This window comes from Centruroides sculpturatus, unplaced genomic scaffold, assembly GCF_000671375.1.
Source record: "Centruroides sculpturatus isolate CEXI.00-Female unplaced genomic scaffold, Cexi_2.0 scaffold175, whole genome shotgun sequence".
NCBI lineage: Eukaryota > Metazoa > Arthropoda > Arachnida > Scorpiones > Buthidae > Centruroides > Centruroides sculpturatus.
The window spans coordinates 57,526-68,120 of NW_019384486.1; the positions used below are offsets into that span (position 1 = coordinate 57,526).

Below are 10,595 nucleotides of genomic sequence, written 5' to 3' on the forward strand. Positions count from 1 at the left end.
TTTCATGGACCACAGTAAAAAACTAATTTTTTGTTGAACAAATTTAAGTAAAATTGCGTATTTTGACACTCCCGAACAAACCGCAAAGTGCAACTGACAAATTCTAAGCCTGAGCCGCTCGTTAAAAGTGACGTGCCTTGCCACGTGATATTTGAAACGAAACGGAGATGTATTTCATACTTTGCCAGTTTCTCATTTGGCATTCTATAGAATGCCTAGGAAATCTATAAAATATAAATCGTTTTATAGATTGCCGGTTAGTTTTAGGCATTATATACAATGCCTAGGCATTCTATAGAATGCCGGATTTCAAACTTTGCCGGTAACATATATAACAGAGGTAAAGTAGACTATGGCGATCGGTCAGAAAATGACCCACCAAAATTTTAACAATTTTATATTTAGGACGACTTGAAAGGTCGAGAAATGCAAAAAAACTTTGGGAGTAATTTCTGTATGTATGGATGTTAATGTGTTTGTGGGGGGCACGATTTTGCTCACCCTATTTAAAGCTTGATAACTCCTGTGGTTTTTGTTGAAAATTTCTGAAATTTTGCAGAGAGATTTGCTTAGTAGGTGAATTGTTGCGGTTAAAATTTGGTGGTTAAAGGTCGTGGGGGTGTGGAAATAATAGGAGTCGTGTGTATCTCCAGTATAGTCGGACTTAATGACGATTTTACTCGTTATTAGCATTTACAATTTTTTATAACACCCATTCCTACCTTCAAAAATAAGCTTTTTGCATTTTATAATAGTTAAAAATATAAAAAGTTTTAAAATAAAATATGATAACAGATGGCGCCACGAAAATTGTAAATGTTGCCGGAAAAGTTGAGCAACTCGTTACTGATTTATTTTATTTTATTTTATCTTTTGTTCGGACGCTGTCTGAATCCACAGACAGATAAAGACTAGATAAATCTTATCTAATTTATTGATAAATGCGGTTATAAACGTTCGTTATTTATTCAATTTATTGATTTGATAGATAAAAAGTTAATAGCAAATGTGTGGACTGCCGAATAACTAGCAATATGCTAATTCTAGCGTTGATTAATCAATCAACTGATTACTAAAAACGCAATTTCTAAATATTTTTATACTTATTATTCATCTACAATAAAAATTTCTACAATACTTCTTTTATTTAAATATAGTATTGAAATGAGCCATTATCTTTATTTAAAAAGTATACTCTTTATTTTAGCCAAAAATTGGCTAGAATGTATTTTAAAATACTGCAATAGTGAATTAAAAGTTTAAAAAAATAAGGAAAATTTCTTTATAATTTTTTTTTTCTTTATTAGAATGAATTTCTATCAAATCCGATAAAATACGAGTATATATTATTGTGGGTAACTATCTTGATAATTTCTAAATTTCATTTATAATTGCCAAAGCACTAAAGGCATCACCTGCCACTCCGAGGATCATGATTCTAGAATAGTTTGACCATTCTAGAATTACAATCCACCAGTAGCGTGCCGTGACATTTGATGATAGGGAAGCTGTGTTTCTGTAAGAAGCCGAGTTCAGAGGCAATCAGTTAATTTTTTAAATGTATTTTTAATAGATTATTTATCTGACGTACTTAATAAATAAACAAGTTCAATATAATTACCTCTGTTATTAGATCCAATAGATTCCCTATGCCTTCTAAATGCCGATTCTTGCTTTGATAAAAACATATAACATCTATTAATTTAAATATATCTATTAGCTGTAACTATCTCGTTATAATTTTCAATACAGTCATACCNATTTTTTTTACATTTTTGGGCTCATGGAGTGTCAAAATGTCAATAATGAAAAAATCTTCATTAAATCCGACTCCACTTGAGATATGACATGTGACCATCACTAACTCTCCACCCCCTGACATTTAACCATCAAAATTTAATAGCATCAATTCCCTTAATATACAAACTTTCTTGCAAAATTTCAGAAAGTTTCGACAAAAGGCACAGGAGTTATTAAGCTTCAAAATAGGTGAACAAAATCATGTCCCCACACATGCACACAAAAAAATCTCCAAATATTTTTTGCATTTCTTGATGTTTCAAGATCCAGAGTCCAAAAATATAAAAATCTTAGAGGAACATTTTTTGACTTGTTTGACTAATCATGTCTACAACTTGGTTAAGTTACATGTTGGTTGAAAAACTGAAAATATTTAACACTGATTAAATACAATTTTTCTCTCTTAAAAAATTTACAATTATTAAATATTTCTATTAGTGAACCAAATTCATACTGCTTTTCTCAGAGTGAAAAGTTGTTAGAAAACTCAAATGTTGCTTTTGAGCTTATGCATATCATCAGAAGTAAAACAAAATTTTTTTTCTTGTTGAATCTCAAGAATCGTAATAGAAATTAGATTTACATTTGAACATACATGATTACTAGTAAGGACACATTAAAAATATATATTCTTACTGATGATAATTTTTTTTGTTTTTTGACTGTTTGAAATGTTACTTCTGAGTAAAGGTAATGTTCTTAGTAATTTACTTAGAATAGAAATTTCATATTTCAATTAATTTTTGTTTTTAAGTTTTTTCAAATTTTTATAACTGATAATCCTAAAACTTTTATAATTTTCAATAATATAGTAATCTAGAATAATAATACTGGTAGTATAATAGTATGATGGATAGATATCAGAGATTGCCAAATATAAAAAATGTTTGGCAATTATATTTTACTATCCTAGTTTCTTTAATAACAATAATATATATTTGCTAATAGAATCATACAATATGTGGATAATGAATGCATTAATATACAAGAAAATGCAATAAAGGATGCTTAAACATCATTTTCACATTATAGCTACTATCTTCGTTAGATTTTAATTGATTTATAAATATGCAGAAATAAATAATTTAACAATGCTTAGTCAAAAATTTAAGATTTTATAAATGTTTTATTTTTATCAACCATTACATTTTCTTACGCAAATCTACTATTACGTCATTGTTGCCTCCTAAAAATATCATTTACTGGTATATATATATAAAAGCTAATCAAAGCTGACATTACATAATGCAAATAGTTAGTACAAATGCAGTTCTGTTTGAATGAGGAAGTTTGGATCTTATGAGAGTTGTAGACCATGACCATAGGAGTAAAAAAAGAAAAACTGATGTCTGATAATTACATGTGAGCTTTCACAAGATATAGTTCTCTGAAATTTTGAAACTTCCAAAAATGGGGTAAAATTTAAAAGTGAAAAAATATGGGACTATTTCTCAAAGGAATGCTAAAAATCAACTATTTTTCCATTTATTAGATGGTTAAAAACTCGTAAAAAGAGAGAAATGCTGTTATAATGATTACTTCCAGAGCATGATTGGAATCACATTGCATGTTTCATTAAGCCTGTAGCATGTTTAACAAGCAGCTGATTTCAGAGGTAATATCTCACAAAAGATCACATGTAGAATTATTTTACTCCTATGGGCATGGTCTGCAGCTCTGATAAGGTCCTAACCACCTTATTAAGAGCTGCATTTTTACCAAAAAGTTTTATTCAGTATTATGTAAATGTATTAATAAATATAGAAATCATTATCATCATGTCAGTTTTATTAAATTTTTGTGTAGTAATAAATCTGTATTCAGTCAATTATTATAAAAATGAGCAGTACACCATTGCAGAAATTGATGCCAGACACACTAAGTCAGAATTACGAAACCAAATGACTTTTAACTCTATTCAGCTTCTTTTAAGGTTGAAGAAAGTAATGGTTATCTCAGTCTGCATCATTACCCTATTTCAATCTGAAATACAGTATAATATGAAATGCAAAATTCTAAAGGATAACAAAATAATTTATTTTATAATTATTTATTTATCATTAAAATAATTTATTTAGTTTTTATTGCATTCAAAAATAGCAAACAGAATTGTGGAACAGACTTTCAGATTTGTAAAGGATAATATACTCAAAATGACCATTGCCTACAAAAATACATATCTGCAACTCTACAGAACAGTGATAATGGCAGCAATACATCATGTGTATTCAATGGCTGAGTTTTGTATATTTTGGATTTCAGGCATTTCTGCAAAAATTCATTAGGTTGAGGTCTAGGTATTTAGATAGATATTCAACCAAACTATTTGAACATATCCACTGTTATTTGACACTCATATTCAGCCATTCAGTATATTAACGTTGTGCATTGGCATTCAGTCTGGTCTTGTCAAATCATACATATGCTTTGAACTCTAGAAAGTGAAGTTTAATATTTTGGAATATAATAAAAGTTAAATTTATTCATTTTGTCATTCTTTATAAAGATGACAAAATTGAATGTTTCCTTATTTTTTGTTAGGAATTGAAACAGCTCATATCCCTTCAATATATAAGAGGCAGGTTAATTCCACTATGTTTAGTGCAGTTTCCGATTTAGTGTACACTGCCGTGTTTCATGAAGGATGCACTACTTCATTTACAATAATCAACTGAAGAAATTTCTGTCATCACACTGTATATGTGTAAACATGAGATGCATTAAAAACTTCCAGCAATTGATTAAAAATCAAAATATGTCAGGATATAAATTTATTTAATATTTTTCAGGATAATTATCCTGAGTTTAAATGCATTTTCTCCAATTCAGGAAACATTTAGAAAAATTAAGTTTCTTTTAGGGAGTGCAAATTTTCTTCAGTTCATCTTGTATGATATTTATTAACTCAAACTGTTTTATTTAAAAACTTTTCAACTTTGGATAAAAATGTTAGGAACTAAATTAGGGAAATAGTGTGGTTGAGGAAGAATAACAGTTTAAACTTTAAAAAAAAAAAAAAAAAAAAAACTCATTTGAATCAATAGAACTTATTACAAGACAAATTGAAGAAAATTTTGTGATCGCTACAAGATGATTTTTCTGTTTCTTAAATTGGAGAAATCATTGAAAAAAGTCTAAAATTGAAGCTCAGTATATTTTAAAAGATACTAAATAATTTCTCTACATCCTGTTTTATACTCAAGTTAATGTTTTATGTTGAATAAATCTGTAGATGGAATTCTAAAATGCTTCATAAAATATTATATGTTTAATTTCTAAACAGTGATAATTTAATTTTATGCCTACATAACAGTATTGGGTTCATTTGGTCTATTTGATATGGTTTTATTGATGTTATCTATTCTAGCCTTTTTCCATTTAGTAAAGATAGTATTCTGAATTTCTGTTCATACTTGTCACTTTTCTTGTTTTACTGTAAGTTGTTGTCTTCATAGGAATCAGATTTTTTTAATCTTCATCTGTTTATACTTTCCTAGTTTTCTCTACAATCATAGTCAATTTCAAATTCTTTCTAGCATATTCATTAAAGTTATGTTTCTATTAAATTTAATTTATATAAGCATTAGAAACTACATTAGCAAGTGCTATGTTTAATTTTATCATTTATCAAATAATACATATTTCTGCCATATGCAAGTCTTGTTTGAGTGATTTTTAAATATGAGATCAAAGAAATCACTTTTAAAGAGTGGAGGGAAGTTGAAAGATATTAGTCCTTAAATTTCCTTTTGAAATTATGTTAAATCTTCAAGCAAAAAACAATCAGAAAATGTACTAATACAGATATATTGGCTAATATACGGGAATATTTAATTTACATTATTTAGTACACTTTAATGATTATTATTGCTAATATTTTAAATATATATTTATATTTGATATTTGTATATGCATTCATTACATAGCAATTAACAAAATTTGCATAAAAAATAATTTTAAAATTAGAAATTCTCTCTCTCTCTCTCTCTCTCTCCTTCAGTAATAAATTATCTTATAATTTATTTAATCATAAATAACGAAAAATAATATTTGCATTTGCAATCAATACAGAAATTCAATTTTTGAATTTAATGGCAGATTTTTGATGAGTTTTGAACAGTTTTTTTTGTATCAAATTTAACATTAGCTTGTTTCTTGATGGATTTTTTTCCTAATGAACGTTTGAACTTTTTGAATATTCAATACATCACTATATTTAGTTTCTTCTTGTTGTTCAAGAAATAACAATAAAGTGTTTGCACAGTTCAGAGCCTCCCGAGCAGTAATTTTATTCAATATAATTAAATCATCAGTCTCACCAATATCTACATTTGGAATAATTAATTCATTCTCTGAATCATTTTCTGCTTCACTTTTAACTTCAGTAGATAACTGGTTTTGATTTGGAGAAATACTTCCTAAAATATTTGTATTATCCTTAAGTGATGTATCTAAAACACATTCAGGCTGATCATTATCAACATTAAGCCATTCTCTTACATCATTTACATCAATATTTTGGAAATTATTAGAATTAAGAATTAATTGAAGAAAATCTGATATATCTAGCCTATCATTTATACATAAAGTTTCATTTTGATTAATATTATCATTCATTTCCTGAGGAAAGAGTTTTTGCCAGGAATGCTTAAGACTAGTTAACTGAATTTGATCCCATGATTTACAAACTGCAAAAATTGCATCAGCAATTGTCCAATTTTTATAAAATTTTTTAACATCTCTCTCTTCTTCCAAAAGAGTACAAAGAAAATTTTTCCTGTAATGATATTTGAGAATCTCAAAAATACCTTGATCCATTGGCTGCACTACAGTTGTTATGTCAGTCGGAAGATATGTTACAAAGATTTGTCCATCATCACTTCTCAACTCATCTTCATTTGCATGCAAGGAAGATTTATCTAAAACAAGCATTGCTTTTTCAGGGAGGCCTTTAGAATGCAAAAATTCACGCACAGACGGAACAAAATTTTCAAAAAACCATCTTTTAAATATTTCGGGAGTCATCCACGACTCTGATTGATGATAATAGTCTACAGGAAGATAATAAATTTTTTTACCTTGAAAAAATTTTGGTCTTTTAGAACAACTAACACAAGCAAGTTTTAATTTATGCGTACCATTGGCATTAAAACACGGAAGTAATGATATGCGCTCTTTATTTGATTTAAAGCCAAAAGGAGTTTTATCAGATTTGGAAGGGAGCGCCTTCCAAAATAAACCAGTTTCATCGGCATTATATATTTGTTCTAATGATAAATTGTGACTTTGAATCAGTTTCATAAATTCCATTTGATACAATTCAACCGGCGAAAATTCACGAATCAGCGAGTCGCTCTGCATTTCCAGGTGGCGAATACCGTGACGGGTCTTAAATCTCGTCAACCAGCCCTGCGAAGCCTGAAAAGGTCCCGCCAGCCCCAACTCTTTATGAAACCACTGAGCTTTTTCAATAAGTACTGGTCCCGAAATCGGAATTCCCTCGGCCTGCTGCTGTTGAAACCACTCAAACATAGCTTTGTCGAGTTCGTGATACGTCGACTTTTTTATCGTTTTTCTCTTCGAAGTTGCATCGAGACTATCACACGAGAAGACAAAGTTCATTAATTTGTTCTTGTTGTTTAAAATATCACGAACAGTTTGATTTCCTATGTTATATTCTTTAGAAAGTTTGGAAACACTTTCGCCTTTCTGTAACCTTTTAACAATTTTTAATTTTGTTTCAATGGTCAATACTACTCTCTTTCTTTTCATTTTATTAGTATTCTCGGGTGGCATTTTGGAATGAATTTAATTCCAAAGGGAGGAAAACAAAATGACTTTACCCCTTATTTGTCCCATAAGCAAATAATGACTTTACCCCTTATTTGTCCCATAAGCAAATAATGTTTCCTTAAAACATTCTTTGGGCTAGGATTTCTTTTAAAATTAGATGAACCATTACTATAATGAGTAATTTAAATTCACATTAAAACATGTAAACTGAACAAAAAAAATGACTGACAGCTACGACACCTCTCAACAGTCCATTTGTTTACACTGTGTGCTTTGACAGTGTTGCCAGTTGTGTTTTAAGCAAACGATGTCTATTATTTTTATATATATATTTTTTCCCTATTAAAAATTCGTAAAAAGTATTTTTGTTATCAAGAGTTAAAATAATTAAGCATTTCCGTGTGATTAATTTTCTCTTTTAAAATATCTCGTAATTTTGTAAACAATTTTTAAGCTTTCTGAAATTGGAATTTTTCGGATATGTCGGGCCCCGGTATATCACCACCCGGCAGTCTCATTGTGGGCCTGGCAGAACCCATATTGGGCTTGCTAAAAAGAGGTCCTCTTAGTGCCCACAGGGCGGAAAGAGTTAAAAAAAAACACCTAAATAGGAGCCAGTTTTTAATAGAAATTTCTCCCGGGGTAACCGTTATTTTTTACTTTTTTGGCTGTTATATATGTTACCGGCAAAGTATGAAAAGCCGGCATTCTATAGAATACCTAGGCATTGTATATAATGCCTGGCGTTTTTAGGCAATCTATATGAAATATGAGAATTATTACATACTTTCCCTAGGCATTGTATATAATACCTAGGCATTCTATAGAATGACAAATGCTATTNTCGTTATATAATTTTATTTTATTTTTTATTTACATTTCCAAATTGGATAGTTTCCAATTTTATTTCTCCAAACTTTTAATAATAATATGGTATATCTTACCAAGACTTGTTTTTTATTCTTTCTGCCCTAAGGGCACCAAGAGGACCTTTCTTCTTCAGGCCCATTGAGTTCAAATAGACTCATAATGGGGCAACCAGAAGGTGAAAGATGAAGCCCAATATATCTGAGAGAAAAATTTCAAGAATTTTCTCAACTTGTCTGGATTCAATCCTGGGCTCTGCACAGCAGTTAGGCTTCCACCTTAACCACTTGGCCATACAGCCAAGTGGTTAAGGTGGCAGGTTAGGTAGTCTACCACTCTGGGGACCTGTCTGGGAATAAATCTGGGAATAAGATTTGATCACAGGAATTTCCCAAAAGTGATAAATCCCAGATATTTTAGACCCTGTCCCTCCCTTGTGGGCTACATTGAGCCCATAATGGTTATAGAAGAAACTGTTGCTAGCTCCTGAATAACTTCTGCTCTTTGTTGGACAGATTATACAATAACTCCTACTTTTTTCCCCTCCTATAAAACAACCACCCACTCTGTATGTGTCCTGCGATAATTTGGGGACCTCTGACTACAAATTTCTCACAATTTCTCAAGCCTTTATGAACTGAAAGAAAATTTGCCCTTTAACTCCACTTCCACTTTTTTCTAATCCAACTAATTCTTTATTGTCTATTTTCACATGGGCAGGTGAGACTTGTTCAAGCATATATATATATCTTCCATACTGCTTGTGTGGAAAATATACAGTCTGGTGCCAGTGCCTTTAAATATAAAGGAAGGATGACAACCAGTCCCATTGATGTCTTTGTAAATTTCTTAACTTCCCAATGGCCCTATTTACTCTGCATTTCCAAACAGACATCAAGAAATCTCTACTCCTCACATTAACCACTCAGCAGTGAAGGATGGATATATCCATCTTGGGCGATTGTGTGGCAGTGGTGAAGGATGGATATATCTGTTAAATTCTTTTGGGAGTATCGCCAAAATCTACCGTGAAAAAAATTCACATAAAAAACGAATTATGTAACAACAAAAAAAGACTTTTCTTTACTAGACATAACTGTTTATAAAATCTTTTTCCGAAACGGTAATGAGAAAAAAATGCGTGAAAAAATACTTTAAAAATTTCCCACATTTATTCTCCACTACTTTGGGATAGCACCATACCTGACTATTTCACTATTGAAAGGTTAAAACCCTGAATTTACCCCCCTTCTTAGAAGTCATATCACCGCCACAAACTTGTTTTTCACCTCTTCTAATATTCTAATTTTCCAATTTCATATTAACCTCCTTTCTCAAAGCCTACTCTGTTAATACCATGGTGATCTTCCTCCTCTTGCAGTCTTTCCTGTGCTCCTTCAATCCATCCCCAAGTACTTTCTCATTATCCTCATATAACACTTCTTTTCCTCCCTGCTATCTTCTATTATTGGTAGTACAGTATATAGACTCCAGCTTTATCCTCTTCTCTTTCTCATTCTTCAACAAATCAAATATTATTCTATACATTTATTCTATACATAATCCTTTCCTGAGTCATTTTTTACTGACCTTTTATAAAAACCCTTTCCATATTCTCTAACATAATGTGCTGGAACTCTTTCCTTCTGGTCTATGCCCAGTTTGTCCAGAGTCTTACTACTCTTCCTCACTCTAATACTGACATCATGTATCTCTTGAACATACCCTTGGATATACTATGTCACTTAGCAATCCTTTCAAAGTAGCTGCTCTTTCCTAAACGCCTTTCAATTTTAGAATCAGTTGATAGCCCTTCTTATCGATGTTTCAAATATTGATAATGTACAGTATAACTCCATGGATCTCCAGAATTGTATCAAATGTATATTGATCTAATATACCTTTCCTATATCCCCTTGCTTCATAACCAGCTATCCAAAGATCTAAGAACAATCTTTCTCTATTACTCTTGCTCCTTTTTTGAGAGTTAGACTGAAACTTCTGTCTGAAAAAGCATCTATAAATGCATCTAGTTTAACATGCCACTATTCTGATAATGAGAATATATTGTGAGAACTGGGAGTTTGATAGGAAACATTTTTATGCTTTTAAAAGAGATTTTTAGTCAATATTTT

The 10,595-nt window shown here is 30.5% G+C and overlaps 1 protein-coding gene across 1 annotated transcript; it reads right to left on the reverse strand.

Annotated features, from left to right (window-relative positions):
- Positions 1 to 4,891: 4,891 nt before the first annotated feature.
- LOC111621592 (jerky protein homolog-like) lies at positions 4,892 to 7,849 on the reverse strand. Its single transcript, XM_023363771.1, has 2 exons — positions 7,679 to 7,849; positions 4,892 to 7,643 (listed from the first exon to the last, which is right to left on the reverse strand). Exon 2 carries the CDS (start codon positions 7,594 to 7,596, stop codon positions 5,944 to 5,946), a length of 1,653 nt encoding a protein of 550 aa, XP_023219539.1. The 5' UTR covers positions 7,597 to 7,643; positions 7,679 to 7,849; the 3' UTR covers positions 4,892 to 5,943.
- Between the last annotated feature and the right edge of the window lie 2,746 nt (positions 7,850 to 10,595).